This window comes from Vespa velutina, chromosome 11 (genome assembly GCF_912470025.1).
Source record: "Vespa velutina chromosome 11, iVesVel2.1, whole genome shotgun sequence".
NCBI classification, from domain to species: Eukaryota; Metazoa; Arthropoda; class Insecta; order Hymenoptera; family Vespidae; genus Vespa; species Vespa velutina.
Window position 1 is genome coordinate 7320323 of NC_062198.1, and position 17922 is coordinate 7338244.

The 17922-nt window shown below is 39.2% G+C and overlaps 1 protein-coding gene across 1 annotated transcript in view; it reads left to right on the forward strand.

Moving 5' to 3' along the window:
• Positions 1-703: 703 nt before the first annotated feature.
• LOC124953114 (protein enabled-like) overlaps positions 704-17922 on the forward strand; it is a 20121-nt gene continuing 2902 nt past the window's right edge. Inside the window, exons 1-6 of the mRNA XM_047504042.1 lie at positions 704-926; positions 13264-13585; positions 14479-14723; positions 15269-15448; positions 17340-17401; positions 17514-17922. The exon at positions 17514-17922 is cut by the window's right edge and continues 892 nt beyond it. Of these exons, the coding sequence (XP_047359998.1) occupies positions 922-926; positions 13264-13585; positions 14479-14723; positions 15269-15448; positions 17340-17401; positions 17514-17922 (1223 nt within the window). The 5' untranslated portion in view covers positions 704-921. The remainder of the gene's footprint in view (positions 927-13263; positions 13586-14478; positions 14724-15268; positions 15449-17339; positions 17402-17513) is intronic.

Below are 17922 nucleotides of genomic sequence, written 5' to 3' on the forward strand. Positions count from 1 at the left end.
AGTAGCCGTTTGCTTTTCTTTCTTTTTTCTTTTTTTCCCTTCATTTTTTTCAGATAAGCCAGGACAAAATCACGGTCGGTGCACTTTCGGTCGAAGGAGCGTGTATGAAATGTGATTAATTAGAGCATTACTAATTAACTTTGTAAATCTCTACACGCAGGAAACTCCGATATAAGGCATAATCGCAAAACTCGCCGAATATGCTCAAAAGTTCTTTAGTTATAACTCCTATTACACGAGCGTTGAAAGCTATTTCCTGTCGTTCACCGGTAAAGGAGAGAGCTTAATATGAATAAATAACATAAAGATATCAAATTGTATATATATATATATACACACACATGTTTATATATGTATATATATATATACAATATATAAAGATATGAGACATTGTCAAATGACTCGTTACAAAGAGTACAAAAAAAGAAAATTAAAAAAGAAATTAAAATCGTAAGTTAGATCATTCAATAATTAATATTTAATCGTATCGTATCGAAAAGAGAGAGAGAGAGAGAGAGAGAGAGATATGACATTCAATCAGCGAATAAGAATTCAAAGAAATCCGATTAATGGGAAAGGACCAATGACAAAGCGAATCGTGAAAGACGCCATCTGGTTGGCGGATTAGCTCGAGCGAACCTACGAGGATAGTTTCCCTATCTATGATGGCGCTCGCGCACCAAGACGAAACGACGAAGGCGGTGGTGGTAGGAGTAACGAATCTCGAGAGTCGGCAATATGGCCGGCCAGATGTGCAGTAGCAGGGTGTCACGGTGGTGTTAGTGCCGCGCGTTATTTATGTCGAACTACCGAAAGTCTTGTCCGAATCTCGCGTGTTTTCATGGGATCGGTGATATACTTTGTAGAAGCAGGAATAACGCTTGCACGAGGGCATAGCACACGCTTCCCGGCCAAGCAAATATGAAGTAAGTAAGAGCTTTTTTACTAATGAACATACACGGCATTATCGAATACACATAATTCGAGACTAACTTACGACGACGTCGACGATAATGACGACTACGACGACGACTACGACGACGACTACGACGACGACGACGACAACGACACAACGATAACGACGAAGAGTAATACATATCTTTTCGAAAGTGTTGAGATCAGTTAAGTCAATTCAAAGCTGTTGGATTTATTTCTTTTTCTTTTTATCTCTCTTTCTCTCTCATTATTTTGTCCCTACATATTTTTTTCTTTCTCACTCTCGCTACGCTCGTTTGTTTTTATTCAAATCTCTCTCTCTCTCTCTCTCTCTCTCTCTCTCTCTCTCTCTCTCTCTCTCTTTCTCTCTCTTTCTGATTCGCTCGTTCACTCTCCCTCTCTCTCTCTCTCCCATACACTTTATTTCTCTGCTTTACCTCTTCGCTCATTCTCCCCTTCCAAGGCCTTACATGGGGGCCTAACGGACTGTTTACGGCCCTTGACCCTCTCTTCCACCCGATCATCCTGGCAATCCCCCGTCACGACGCTCGCAAAAAGGATTCTTTCCATTTCTTTCTCTCTCTCTCTCTCTCTCTTTTTAGCTTCTCCCTCGCTAACTCTTTAAAATTCTTGTAGAATCTAACAGAGTTAAAAGACTTCCTTCTGCTTGAGAACGTGCAAGTTTTTTTTCTCTCGACAGGAGATGGAATTGCACAGAGAGAGAGAGAGAGAGAGAGAGAGAGAGAGAGAGAGAGAGAGAGAGAGAGAGATGGACGACAGGAGCGTGTGTACATATACGAGAAAGAGAAAGATAGGGAATATAATAGAAAAGGGCGAGGAAGGTTGCCGAAAGGAGGGGAAGAAAAAAAGGAGAAAGAGAAAGATATTGTAGGTGGTGCAGTCGGGAGGGGAGGGGGCCAAGTAACGATTTTTGACAGAGCATTTCGATCGAGCATCATCCGCGGCATCGTGCATCGTGAAAGCAAGCAACGCCACCAGCTGCTTTCCTGCCCTTCTTTGCGTCCTCGCCCTTCGACGTGTCCTCTTCCATCTCCCTCTCTTTCTTTATATATATATATATATATATATATATATATATATATATCTCTTTTTCTCTTTCACTCGACATCCTTGCATCGTCCTTCCTTTTTCCAAGTTCGCCAGCTCCTTCTTCTTCTTCTTCTCTTACTGTTTCTCTTTCTCTTTCTCTGTTTCTCCAATGAGAAGGTTTCTTGTATGGAGATTTCGCGATACTACGCACGTACGACGTGGTGGCTTTAAAATGCGATCGATGTCAAGGCGAGTGCGATGACTTTTCGTGGGACTCTCTCTCTCTCTCTCTCTCTGTCTCTCTCTTTGTCTCTCTCTCTCTCTCTCTCTCTCTCTCTCTCTCTCTCTCTCGCATTCGCTCGGGAGAACTATAATGTGCGCGCGTATCCTGGACCGGCTGCTTTAAAAAATGATCCCTTCCTCTCGGTAGCATTATAATTCTTCTGTACGAGAAAGAAATCGAATAAATAATCGTATTTACGTTTACCAGAAATATCGAATAGACCGATGATAATTATAATTTATACGATTGATCTTATGAATAAAATTAATAAAATTAAAATTACATACGAATTTCTAATTGAAAACAAATCATAATACAGCGTAATAAAAGAGAGGAGTTAACCGAGAGATCTTAAAGCCTTCTTCGCTTTAGTCGATTCTAGCTTTATTACTACTCGCTAATCAGTTTCGTATATTTCTGATTGTTGTTACGTTGCGTTCCTCGAAGAATACAGGGAAATACTTTATGACCCACTTTTGTCGTTAGAAAAAAGAACGACGGAAGAAAAATCGCGATTGGAAGTCCGCGATAAAGACCCATAATAAGGAGTGGTGGGGATGGGAGAGGACAACGGATCACGGATGATGATTTCATGGATCATTACAAATTACAATGCGATTAGTCGACGATATTATCTCTTTATTATACGTTCGTAGAATCAAGAAAGGTATTTCATTGCTCGATAAGAAAATGATATTTTTTTTATTTATATATTATTATTACAACGATAAACGTTATCGATCGAATGAGTGAGTCATCGAAAAGCATATATGTGTTTGTGTGCGTGAGGCGCGAGGGGGGGGGGACATTTCGAATCTCTTGAGTTTCGTGTACGTGGCAAAGAAGGGCGAGCTCGATCGATATTTTCTTCCTAATTTCACTAGGATATTTCTCTTCGTCATCGGGAACTTACAGTGTATGTGAAAGACAGAGAGAGAGAGAGAGAGAGTCTAACGAGCGTGCACCTGGAAGTCACATGTAACGCGAAAGATGACGCATCTGCGCGTTCACTCGAGCAAAGCTTCTCGCATGTGTGCGCCTTCTGTATGCGCTTTTTGCTCGTTGCATAGAACTTGAACGACTTTGCTATTTCCCTATTATTCGGGACTACTACAGGATTTAAGTAAAAATGTTTGTCAATAAAAACGAAATCGAATGGAAAGAAGTGATTATTTTTCCTGAGTTATACCTATCTAAGATTGTACTACATATTCTCTTCAGATCATTACAATTCTCTTTTTTTTTCTTCTTGTTTAACTTCGAACATATTTCTTTGCCTTTTACCCCTTCGTCTGTTCTTCTTTTTCTTCTCTCTCTCTCTCTCTCTCTCTCTCTCTCTCTCTCTCTCTCTCTCTCTTTTTCTTTCATTCTCTTCTTCGACTCGAAACGCTTTGCGAGTTTTACGACCGGCAGGAAACAAGAATTATCCATAAAATCCGATTTCCTTTCGTATAATCGCCTTACGAACTACCGGACAAGTAAGAATGAAAGAAAGAGAAAGAGCACGCTTTTAAGTCTACCAAACTCCTCTATAGAACTACTACTACTACTATTACTACTACTACTATCAGTATTGCTGCTACTACCGTCATTACTCTCGTTTGGTCTTTTAGAAAAGAAAAAGAGAGAGAGAGGTTGTTCGATGATCGATAAATTTTATGAGTTGTGTTGCATGCATTATTTTTTTTGTGCCTTTATTTATTTATTTATTTATTTATTTATTTTTTTATTTAATTTTTTTTTTTTTTTATATACTTATTTTTTTTACTTTTAATTTTTTTTTTCTGACCAATCTTTATGACACAGTGATCGACTTTATTACGATCATATCCGTGTATATTTTTGTTATCGGTCCGTTAAACTCGAGAGTTCATATGCATATATATGACTGGTTTCGGTAAACTGCACAAAAGCACGTTAGCAGGAAAGGCACAAAAGGCTTGCGAATTGATTGATAGAGTTGACCGTACGATGACGACCACGTTTGATAAAGGAACGAATCAATGCGTTTTCCTGTCGCTCCTGCGTCGTCCTTATTCTTGTATCAAAGGAAAAAATAAAATATATAAAAAGAGAGAGGGTGAAGAGAGAGAGAGAGAGAGAGAGAGAGAGAGACAAGAGAGGATAGGAGGGAAAAACTTTTAGTTCGTTCTATAATATAAAGAGAGAAAAAATGGAGACTCGGAGCAAATTCACCGAGAAATTCAAACTCTTCCGAACGTGTTAGGGTCAACGTACCACAGTTATTTGCATCGTCAGCTTCCATCCTCTCTTTGCGAAATAGTTCGAAGAGGTATTTCGCGACGATCGAGAGAGGAGACAAACTCTGAAAAGTAAATTTATAGATAAACGAGATTATTGCAATAATTCCCGATATTAATCGAAATATTATTGTTATGAGAATTCCTTTGTTTTTAATTTCGGGTTTCGATGATACGTGTCTTCATCATCGATTATTGTTACACGTTAAACTTCACCCTTTGTCTCTGTTTTATCATAAAGCTCGCTTAAAAGGGAAAATAAATAAAATAAAAAAATAAACAAAACAAAAAAAAAATATAAAAAAGAAAATAAAAGAAGAGATGAAAAATAAACGAAAGCTCGATAAAAAAGTGTAGTAGTTGGCCCCCTCTCCCCCGACGTTTGAATTCCAAAGGAACGTCGAGGCATAATAATCATTGTTCCAATTGCGGCACACGGGGAGTAACCACAGAAGATTCCAATGCTAATGGGATTGCGCATGTTAATGATGCGCAAAGCGTCGCAGCAGAACGATGATGCGATCGAAGAAGAAAAAGAAGAAGTAAAAGAAAAAGAAGTAGAAGTGTTCGTGCCATTATCATGTTGCATCGAGCGAAGCTTTTTCGTTAGGATCGAATTTTGTAACAAAGATGCTTTTGTTGTTGAAGTAAAGATTGCTCTCTCTCTCTCTCTCTCTCTCTCTCTCTCTCTCTCTCTCTCTCTCTCTCTCTCTCTTTTTCGCACACACTTATATCACACAAATCCGTTATTCTTGCCGAAAAATTTCCTTTCCTTCTCTTTGTAACCTTTCCTCTTGAAAGAGGAAACTCTTTAAGTTCAAACGAGATCCGTTGACGTTCTCTCATTGCCTTATATGCCTTTGTTACGAATCGTTCCACTTGTCTAAAGCTGCCTTCTTTTTTTCCTATGCACACTAACAGAGTCTTCTCGTGCTCACTCATGAGTTTAATTAAGAGGTACGTGCCAAAAGGCACAAACGGGGTCGCTTCTGAGTTAGTTAGCAATAATTGCTGCGTACCTTGAAAAGAAAGAGATAGAGAGCTTGAACGAAAAAGAAAAGGAAAACGGAAAAAAGAAAAGATGAATAAGAAAGAATAATAAATTTTATCAGAAATGTATCCTTTCTTAACTTTTTTTTTTCTTTTTTTTTTTTATAGCATTAATCAAAAATATATATTCTTTTAACTTTCATATGATTCTTTTAATCGTTTTTTCTGCAATAACTGATATTTCTTTTAGATGTCGGACAAATAAAATTTGATAAATATAATGATAATATGAGAGAGAGAGAGAGAGAGAGAGAGAGACATATAAAACAATATCGTAGAAAAATCGATTTGCCTTTTCTGCCAAGCAACTAAGTAGGTACAGATTTCATAGCCTTCCAACCCGTGTCAAGACTTCGATTTAGTTCCGTATATTTTTGCGACATCCGATCGACAGGAAGTTTGAAGTGAGTTTGAGAAAACGAGGTTAGTGGAAACCGAAACGCGTCGTTCTTCTTTCGTCAAACTTTGCCAGTGGCTGGATAAACGTCTGTATATACTCGTCAAATTTCGTCGGGAATGTTAAAGACGTTGAAGTTATGTCGACTATCAAACGGAAACGTTAGATCAGCGTGCATTGACAAGTATGATTTCTCTCTCTCTCTCTCTCTCAACTCTTCGTCTAACGAAATAGATCACAGAGAATACAGACGGTCGTGTAGTTAAAACGAAATTGATAGAGTCTCCTCCTACTATTTCTTCTCTACTCCTTCGTTCAACGTAGAAAAAAATATCAAGAGAAATCTTTGAACGTAGAATTAAACCGTTGATAGATTTATCAAATTCTTTAAGGGCTTAGCTTACATTTAAAATAGTACAATGTCCGCGTCCAAGCTGTCTCGTACACAAAGGATAAAGTATAATAAAAAGAAGGAAGAGGAGAAGAAGAAGAAGAAGAAGAAGAAGAAGAAGATACCCTGTAGATTTCTACATCCCTCGTGTCCTTGGTAGCTTCGTACCTTTATTTCGAAGCCGGTGACACGTGAGACCGGTGCATGGTCCCCCGGTGAAAAGATGATACATTGTACGTTCACAGGGGGTAAAGAGGGATGTGGGTGGTTTAGGAACGAGGGGAAAGGTATATATATATATATATATATATATATGTATATATAGGGTGTTCGAAGAAGCTATTTAAAAATTGTAACCATTTGTATAATAAAGGAGTAAGCCGAAGAAACTAGACGTAAGAAATATATAGATGCTTGATAAACGTTTGATTTATCTTTCGATTCGATCGAACCTTTAATTTCTTTATACATTTTGATTAATTCTTCTCCGATCAAACTCTGTATATTTCTTTTACACCCTGTATATTAGACGCATAACATCGGTTGAACGAACGAAGAACTACTCGAGTGTCGTCGGGGCTTGACTTACCTATCCAATTAATGTTCCCGTTCAGTTACCATATGCTGCTGGTGCTGCTGCTGCTGCTGCTGCTGCTATTACTGTGTTGCTACTTTCGGCGATTGTATCGGTTGTCTTTAAAGACAAAGCCATACTCTTCCTTTCCTTCTTTTGAAGAGTATCCGTTCTAGGTTTCAACGGCAACCGAATAAGCCCAGACTGTCGTCTCTTACAATCTGACTCACGTCTCCACTGTCAGAGGGGAATTTTCCTACCTTACTACCTTCAGCCAGATTAGAGAACGTCGCAAGCCTTTTTAGCCTTCTAAACCTGGGACTAACTTCAAGATTAAAGTCCATTGGTGTGAACGAACTCGTTGACCTCGTTGTTAAAATGCTTGGTTAAAATTTTCTTTAGAAAAATCTCTCTTTAATTGATACAATGTTGTTGATTTTCAAGGAAATCAATGTAACTTATACGTCATACGTCATCATACACGAACGACCACGGAAGAGAATACTCTAAGCGAGAAAAGATTTATGGTTAGGCCGGTGCAAGGTCGAACAAGATGCGTCGAGAAATCTAATAAATTATTATACAACCGGTGCTCTCGGTTCTATAGGGGAAAATGCCTTAGGCGATATAAATTTGTCGTGCGGCGTTCCCAATAGCAAGCGCTCTCTCGCTCACATGTTTGTTACGCTTTGCAGGATGTTGTAACTCTCAGAGCATAAAGCATGAAAAGCTGGTATCTCGCGGAAGTAACTCGATGCTTCTCCGGGCTAACACCGATAGCCCTCGTGCTTTCTCTCTCTTGCTTTCTTGCTGAATAAATATGCATATGCATTCACCGTTTCCTCTTTCCTTCTCCGTCTCTCTCTCTCTCTCTCTCTCTCTCTCTCTCTCTCTTTCTCTCTCTCTCGCTCGCTCGCTCGCTCGCTCGCTCGCCATCTCTATGTCAAGAGAAAGAGATAAAGAAAGCACATATCAGTCGATCCGTGCATACAATCTTATATCGCTTCTATCTTTGATATTCGAGGAGGGTGTGAGAGAGGGAGAGGAAGGAGCGTAGGCTCATTTGCAAAACGAAATGATGCGTTGTTTAGTGCGACAATCGCATCATCATTTTACATTGTTGCATTCGTTATAGAGAAAGCTTCGAGATGCAGTCAAGTTGGAGAGCGGAACGGTACACGTATGTTCTGCATGTCTATGAATGTATTAGGTATCCATACAACATCATCGAGGTCATCGACGGAAGTGAGAGAGTACAAAAGGGAAACGGAACGTTTCTTCTGTCCTTTTTCAACGTATTAATTGGAAACAATTCGATTAAAATTAGAAGGCAGGTTTTCTCTATCACTCTCTCTCTCTCTCTTTTTTTTTTCTCTTTTTTTTTTTTTTTTAAGTACCCTTTTGAAAATGAGATTATTATTGGGGTAAAGACAAAAAAAAAAAAAAAAGAATGTATCGGGAGATCAAGCGGTTGTTCTCGATTTTTCAAGAGAATCTGTGTTATCGATAATATATAAATGTATGCGATAACGAATGAGAAATTGACGTCACCGATCCGTAATTGAAACATTTATTGAGGATCGATAGGATAAATTTGTGTAGAATGTTTCCTGAATATTTCGGTATTCTTTATCGGGCAGCCTCGAATAAAATTAAATCTCGCGGCTGTCAGGTCGATATTTAAATTCTTTTCTGAAGCGTCGCAGTCATTAACCCGAACAATTAATCGTCCTAATTCTCGACAGTCACCAACACCGAAAGGAGCACGTGGTAATGCTGGGGGAGATGATTGTTATGACCTGAATTTCTTAACTATTTCGTTCCTATTCGCAGAACGTCGAGCGATACGAAAAAGAAAAGAGGAGGGAGAGGACGAGAAGAAGGGGAAGGGATGATTGGTAGGAAATGCAAAAGAGAAAAAAAGAAAAAACAAATCGTAAGGTTCTTTCTTTTATATTTTTTCCAACGTAGTAGTTCTTCCATACGGTAGGACGTCACGTTGGTCGTGGTAAGATAGGAAAAATACGAAAATAAAGTGTAAGGAAACGCGAAACGTTCTCAGATCCGTACCACCCGCGTGGAGTTCTCGAGAGAAGAAATTCGAGAACTCTGAAATATTTGAACGAGTATACCGATCGTTAATGCATTGCTCTTTATGAGAACTCATGCAATTCATAGAGAATGGAAAACACGTATAAATTTCTTCTGAATAATTGTAACGGTGAGTTTACGACACGCGAGAATATTATTATTTGGTTTGGATCTCTCGTAGCAGGTACTTACATACGGTACTTACCTACTATTCTATACGAGCCTTTTCTCGTAACCATTGAAAATTCTAATCGCGTCTAACGTAATGTTACTCGAGGTGTTATTTGATTCAATGTACACGTATGTAGGTAAATATAAATGTTTTAAACGTTACCTTGACATTTTCAACTATATATCACGTTTATCTTTTTGCGTTAACAATACTCTACGATCAAAACTATCACATTGTTTATCAGTGAGAGAACCGATAACCACGATTCAAATTGCAAACTCCCTCGAGCGAGCCGAATTCAAAATAGCGTTAAATCGATAATTCATTCGGTGGTTCAATGGGGAAGCTTTCCTGCAAATAGTCGACGAGGAGAGTTTGCCCTGACAATAATAAATAACTACAGACGATCATCATTTTCATTGAAATCTAAACCACCGTCGTTGATCCTTCGTATAAACGACTCTTAGAAAATTCAGAGGGTTTAGTTATTATTTCGTGGAAGTTCGACCTACTAAAGTTCCCGATTTATATCGTCCTCCAATATTTTTCTTTCTCGCTACGAGCGTCGTTCATCGATTCGGTTATTCCAAGAACCAACCCTCGAGTACGATCTTATCCTTAGAATTTCATCGTAAATTTTGTCAAAAAAGAAAAAAAAAGAAGAACTCCTGCAAACAACATCGACTAGTCTGAACGAAATACTTCATCGAGGATATATTATTTATCTTATTAAAAAAACAAAAAAAAAATCGACTTTGTTATCGTAAAACTTTCAAACGTCATACATGATCGATTCTCGATCGATTCCACGTCAGTCGGTTAAACGTGGCTATCGTCGAGTTGGTCAAACCTCACGTCGAAGTCGCGTTATCGCTACTTCTAGCTCGGTGTCGAGTAGTAAGTGTACTACGTGCAACAGCACCGAGGAGGAAGTGATGGATGTGGCAGTATCTTACCCACATCCTACCTCGTCCTGTTCCTGTTTCGCGACCGAACGGAGACTTGTTTTAACGATCAATCGCGGTGAAAGTAACACCGTCCAGGAGTTCTTCCGTGAATCGATGAGCTAATTTTATCGTGCTTAGGGTTACACCCCCCCACTCCTTTTCCCTTCGTTCTCATCTTCTCCTTCTTATCGTCGTCTTTGTTTATTTTCCTCTCATTTTCAAAACCGAACGGATCAGAATCTCGTACTGGAGGTGAACTCGATTATCGGGGCAAACGGAAACACGATTAAAATAGAAAGTTTTAGCTCAATATACGCGAATAACGCTTCAACGTTGACGTTACTATCATTTTAATTCGTTTAGAACGTTAAGTGCAGCTTTAGTCAAAGGTTACTAAATGTGATTATTGGTTACTAATGCGAGAACGTGTTTCGATTTTATATAAATTCGTTTAAAAAATGTAAACGATATCGTTCATTTTTCCTAAAAGGAACTTCATCTCATTTTTTGGATAAAACTGGTCGCAAAGCAAAAGCCCGATCGTACGAATCGAAGCAGCGTGAAATGTCATTTGTGATTTCGAGCGGAAGAAACGGATAAGAATAATTCGTTGATCGCACAGTTCACGTCGATTATTCGAGTGACAGCGAGATGTAATCGAAATGTACATATGTATGCATGTACGACGTGGGATTGAGCTTGACTTTTACTAAACTCTCTTTAATACCGCACTCTCTCTCTCTCTCTCTCTCTCTCTCTCTCGTTCTATCAGAATGATACATTGAGAACTCGAAACTGGCTAGACGACGAAAGAGGAGACAGAGGAGGAGGAGGAGGAGGAGGAAGAAGAAGCAAATCAAAGAGAAGTAGAACTTATATATTCACGGTATCGGAAATCTCAACGGGGAGTAATTGTAACAGTTCGATGGAGAGTTATAAGTTCGTCTTGCGCGAAAGATCGAAAGTTCCTTTTGAAATAGCAACAAAGTCGAGGTAACAGGTTGAGGAAGACTTAGGAGGACGATGATCTAACGGTACACCCATCCCGAACCAAGCGTGAACATGGATGCGATGCAAAGTAGGCAGCATCGCTATCGATGAAACCACCACAAGCAATACGGTCTTGTCGCGATAACAAGCAACGACGAATCGACGAGAGCTACCTATCTGGAAATATCACTGGGCATGCTAGTGCTACATGCTAATATCGGCTTTTATCTCTCATCCTCTATCTGGCCGGTTTTTTTTTTCGTCGGGTATCCTCGACAGGCGCCATCCGATATGGCAGAGAGAGAGAGAGAGAGAGAGAGGGAGAGAGAAGGAAAACAAAAAACTATTTCACAGGAACATTTTCCCGAGACACCACCATTTTGTCCGTTTTTTTTTCTTTTTTCTTCCTTTTTTGAAATTTCGATCGAGTTTCCCCTTCCTTTTTACATTAATCTCTCTCTTTCTCTCTCTTACTTTTCTTTTTTTCTTCTGTGCTTTCTCTTTCCGTGTTTATATATATACAAAAACTTGTATATACGGAAATACACGGGAAAGAGATTTTATATAGGACGATCGAGGTGGAAGATACGCTTCGTGTCATTTTCGGAGATATTCCGACCTGTTTTTTTTCTTTCTTTTTCTTTTTTTTTTTTTTTTTTTCTTCTTTCTTTCTTTAAAACGTGATCTCTTCGTCTCGTCGTCGAAGCCAAGGAAGCAAGAAAAATATCCGTCTACAAGAAGCGCAGTAGTGGCAGCAGCAACAGCAATAGCAACAGCAGCAGCAACAGCAGCAGCAACAGCAGCATCGTTTCGTTTCGAATCAACGTGTAGCCCGTTGAAACAGCTCACGTTCTCAATCTCTCCGCGAACCGAGAAAGCCTTGCGGATTTATCGTCGGAAATAATCTCTCGTGGAACTTAACCGAACATTTTCTTTCTTCTTCTATCCATATCTTTCTTTTCATTTCTTCTTTTTTAATTACTCTGAAAGGTGTGTCCTTTAGAGATTAAATGCGGATTATTGCTTTGGCATCGTCGCGAGAACGATAAGAGTCATATTTTTAAAGGAAAAAAAGTAATCATAAATACTAAGCGAGCTTTTCTCATCTCGTGGTATTCGAAATGCGCGCTTTAGCGATACGATATGCGATCCTATCAAGAAAACGTTTTCGAAGCATTCACTTTTCTCTTTATCGAAAAAAAAAAAAAAAAAAAAGATGAATTTTTTTTACATTATTGTCATTCAAAACGTTTTCTCTTTCCATTCACAGACGTTTTACATGGATACGTGAGAAAACTCGAAACGATTTTTGAAGTACAGATAAACGCGCGTGCTTACAGCGATGTAGTAGAAGAGATTCGATCTCGTATGATACACGAACGACACTCAAACCGGACGAGAAGTCGAAGGGATTTTTCATTGGATTAGATGTTACGCAAACAAATTGAATGACTACTCGGCTCCTGGTGATACGTACATAATATATATATATATAAGTATATGAACATACGTATGTCAATGAGCTGCTTTGCGTTCTCACTTTTACGTCGACCTTAGGCGTTCTTTTTTAGCTAGCAAATCGAGTCACGCTACTTTCACGCGTAATGTTCTACAGAAAAATATAGTTGCATAGCATACGTTTATACCTAGGTACATAGCTAGAATGTAGCTCTATACATATACATATATATATATATATATATATATATATATATATATATATATATATATATATTTATATGCTACGCTGTTGAATACCGTCTCGCGAGCGATTGCATTGGCTGATTAGAAATCTGAGCTGGTATACCACGATTAAACGTTACGAGTAACATTATTAATTAATTGCAAGAGAATTATCAAATTATATCAAGAAGTCGAAGGTTTTTCACGCTTGAGAGTTATTTAAATCGCTAACGAGCAAAGGCAAATGTTCAAGCTCGTAGTTAGCAGGTACCTATTCTGGTCGCGGAAGATTCATCTTAACGAAGCTTTTTCATTCTGTTTCTGTCTTTCTCTCTTTTTTCTCTTTTTTTTTATCATACTACGATGATCCCTGGCTTTACCAATTTTTTCATCGTAATTAAAGAACAACTTTTTTTTTTTCTCTCTAATTATTTTTAGCGAAGTGAGCATATCATCCGCTCGGGCGGCGGTGATGGTCTACGACGACGTCAACAAAAAATGGATACCGAGTGGTACCTCGGCAGGACTTTCCAAGGTCCAGCTATATCACCATCAGGTGAACAACACCTTCCGCGTCGTTGGAAGAAAGTTACAGGATCACGAGATCGTTATCAATTGCGCCATCCTTAAAGGACTGAAATATAATCAAGCAACGGTCACGTTCCATCAATGGAGAGACAACAAGCAGGTTTACGGACTGAATTTTTCTAGTAAGGACGATGCCGACGCTTTTGCGACTGCTATGCTTCAAGCTCTTGACGTAAGTTTTCTCTTCATGTTGAAAAAAAAAAAAAAAAAAAAAAAAGAAAAAAAAAGAAAAAGAAAAAAAAACTTATCAGATAGTATTCAAGTCACACGTAAGAGTTTCCAAATTATTTCGACCTTTGCGATTAGTTATCCGATAAATCTATTTTTATATCTTCGATAAGCTTCAAAATTCGTGAAAAACTATGAGAAATTTTTTTCTAGGATGATTTTTCATTCTCGGACCCTCTTTCACGATAGCTCTTGTTAGCTACCGGGACAGGACGACGACTATTAGCTGACCGTTATCGTGTGGTTATCCAGACAAAAAGAGGGTGGTCTGTTAAATTAATTTCGGTCATCATCCTCCTCCAAACGACCTTGCATCTCTTTTTCGGTATAAATTGCAAAAGACACCGCTTCGTCATCGCATCGTTAATATCGCAGGATAAAGAGCGGGGGAATAATTAGTTTCGTGGCAATTACAATTAGTCGCGGTGACCTTAGAATTGGTCGTATCTCATTACCGACGTGACACTTTTAATTGAGATATCTACTAATTATCTGAAAACTCTTTCTTTCGTTTATATAATAACTCGAACAGGGAAAAGACAACATTGGAACATTTCTAAAGATACTTCAGAAACTTTTTTCTTTCGATTATCTAAATTTGCGTTTTATCTTATAAATTACTCCGAAGATTATTACATTTAACTTAATAAGCCTTTAGTTGAATCAACGATCATTTCTTTTTTCGACCTTCCCTCTCGATGGCCCGAAATTAATGTAGGTGCGAGTATTAAATTTTTCCCTGCATTTACGCTTACCCTCCTCGATGCCGCAGTCCCAGGACATTTAACAGAGTATAATTCAATTCAATTCGATTCAATTGTTCGACCGGTTGCGTAGGTGCTAAGCAACGGAAGCAACATATCAAGAAGTCTGGGTCCGGCAGTCGCACCGACGACTCAGCAGCAACCTGTTTATCAGCAGCAGCAGCAGCAGCAGCAGCAGCAGCAACAACAACAGCAACTACAACAGCAGCAACAACAGCAACAGCAGCAGCAGCAGCAACAACAGCAACAGCCGCAGCAACAACAACAGCCGCAGCAGCAGCTGGCGAATGCTCAGTACGAGGAGGACATGGGATACAGGTCGGTGATCTTTTGCTTGTTAACACTTTCTTTCTTTTCTTTTTTCCTTTTTTTTTTGTCCTGTCTACGGACGATCACGTTAAAAAGAATGCCGTGTCGTAAAAGCGTTTTATTATTAGAATCATCGAACGAGTTTGAAATATTCATTTGTCAAAGTCATTGTATCGCACTGTTTAGCTCGAACGAACTTTTCGTTCCGATCGTTCGTTAAAATTTACTCGATCATTTTGATCGAGTGAAAAACAGTTTGATTCATTCGTACCGAACTTACCGATCGTCCAGTATCGCTGGATAAAATTACTACTTCGGTTATGAAGATTTAAGGCTCCGCTGTAAGAACGTAAATGCGTTTCCTTATTTGTGGTTCTCTTTTTTTTTTTCTTTTTCTTTTTCTTCTTCTTTTTTTTTCTTTTTTTTTTTTCTTTTTTTTTATATCAAAACGTTAGAGATCTCGTGAATTTTCTCGAAGAAAACGCGTAGACGTTCAATCAGCAGCCCCCTTCCTTTTGGGTTGAGAGCCTTTGGTCATAGTTGCGTGGTTCCAGTCAAGGTCATAGCGCGCGAGTCTCCTTGTCTTTGGGCCATCTTCCTGCCGGGGGCCAAACGGGTCTCTCCGTGGGGCCCCCGACACCAACCCCCAGTCATCATCCATCCGTTAGTAACGCCGTCACCACCGTCATTCAGGTGGGCTGTTCGCGTGGCTCACCGGCCGAGGGACTCACGAGGTGATTTTGCGCCTTTTAAGCGACGATATTATCCATGTACTCGTGATTTACAATTTGGGATATCTCAAGTCTGATCGTAAAAGAAATTTTGTGTTAAATTCATTCGACGATCTTTCATAATTTCAATTTTTACAAGCTAAAACATTTTGATAATGTCAAAGAGAAGAAAGAATAAATCTGTCTATCGAAATAATTTCACACAATATTTCTTACGATATCATATACTTAGTTTGAAAATCATTTCACCCTTTCAAACTTTGTCCTCTAATGACTTTCATTTTTTGACCGAACCCCCCCCCCCCCGAACCCCACCCACACTAGTATCACGATCACTCTATCACACGATGCAATGATAGCTTTTGCATTCTTCTAATTGATTAAACATTTCTTTGACATTTCAATGCTTAATTTTCCTACAAACACGTACTCTGGTGAATGTGTACGAATATAAATGGAGAGAAAGGAAATAACCTTTTCGAGACCTCCGAAAATTATGTTCGGAGTGTATGCGGGGCGGTGTCGACCGTCGACGAAAATAACTCGAAATCGTAAAATGTCAGTATACGTGGTCGTTTTTGATTTTTCGCGTTACGTTTCGTACTTGTAATTGTAAAAAAAGATGAAAAAAGGAACGAGAGAGAAAGAGAAAGAGAGAGAGAGAGAGAGAGAGAGAGAGAGAGAGAGGGAGAAAGAGAGAAAGGGAAATTTATAATTCCGATTCGAGATATTGCATTTTCGTGTAATATATCAAGCCACGTTGTCGCTGAGTGTGCTCGCTCGAAGTTCCATTGAAAATAGTCATCGTTCGTTAATGCGTACGAGCCATTCGAGGAGCTACGGCAATTCGTTTTTCTACTTGTCTCACCATTCAACGCTCGCCAGTATTTATATTGAAACCATCCATTCCGAGAAATGTTTTTCTCGGTTGAACGAACGCCCTCTCTCTCTCTCTCTCTCTCTCGCGCGCGCGCGCTCTCTCTTTTTGCAAAAGAAAAGAAGAGAAAAATATTCATCGTATTAAAAACTGAAACCGGAGACGTCCTTTCGCTCGCGTTGGTTCATTCACCTTTTTTTTTCATTTTTTAATTTCTCTTTTTTTTATTAATTTTTTTTCTTTTCAACTTCTTTTTTTTTTTTTTTTTTTTTTTTTTTTCAAAAAGATCCGACGGGTATATGAAAATGTTATAAAGAAATTCGTCGAATAGTAATCGCGTTGGATATCTCACACGGGCAGTGTTTAATGCAGATGCAGTAGACACGACGGTACAAGATTAGAAACGGTACTCGGGTACTCAGCTGTGTTTACTCATTCTCTCCACCTTCTCTTTCTCTATCTTATATCCATGGCTTTTTCATCCCAACGCTCGTATATAGCGCCGGGTCCTCCTTTGGTACTTGTTAGATGAAGCGCATAAAATAATAGTAATAGCGATAATCTATGTAAATAATGCGTTGAACTTATCGATAAATTTTAGACGTTAGTTGACATATTCCACGAGCGTCCTTACGGGGTCTGTAACGTGATATTAATATTTATCCACCTTAGCGGTAGCCTGTCGTAATTTAATCTCGAACAAATATCGCTTCGAGATTACGAACGATTGTATATTATTCGTTTCTGTTTATTGATATACATATGTACGTCGAATAGATATGATATATAAATCTTTTCTCAAAAACCCATGGTTAATAGGAGGAACTGTTATCGCTAGGGTGGTTAACACGAACTTTAGACACCATTGTTCTCTAGATATAGCTGATCGCTAGAGACATAATACTTTTCTATTTGTTAGTCTAGTTGGCTGATCGAACACGCTTTGCACTAACCATACGTGCATCATCCTGTGTAACACCGTCGTTCGTATTGTAATCGTTTTCGTTCTGAATCTAGGACTATGACCAGAGAAGACGTGGCGATCATTCAGGAGCGTAGAATGTCCCAACAGAGTCAAGGTACGTTATTTAAGAGCACTCTTACAGGCCTGTCGTTGGTAACTGTGATAATGGACTCTAACTTTCTTGTAAGCTATAACCATTCGTTATTATGTGAATTAATCTGTATAAGTATATGGAGGATTAGGGCGTTGGTTTAAAAAAGGAAATAAAAAAGAAAGAAAGAAAGAAAGAAAGAGATTCGCTAGAACGTTGAAACGCTTCTATACAGCAACGAACAGTCCGAGCGCCATTTCACCGAGCTGTCCGCCAACGACGCAACAGCAGCAGCAACAGCAGCAACAGCAGCAGCAACAATCGGGTCATCATAGAACGTCGTCCGCACCACCGGCGCCGCAACCTCAACAGCAGCAACAAGCCGCTCAACAGCAGACGCAACCGCAACAGCAGCCGGCGATTCAGGGGATGCAAGGACCGATAGTCTCTACGGCCGGTGGTCCTTTATCCGCTGGCGGAGGTGGACCTCCGGTACCACCACCGCAACCACCCGCGGCACCACCCGCTCCTCCGTGTCCGCCGTC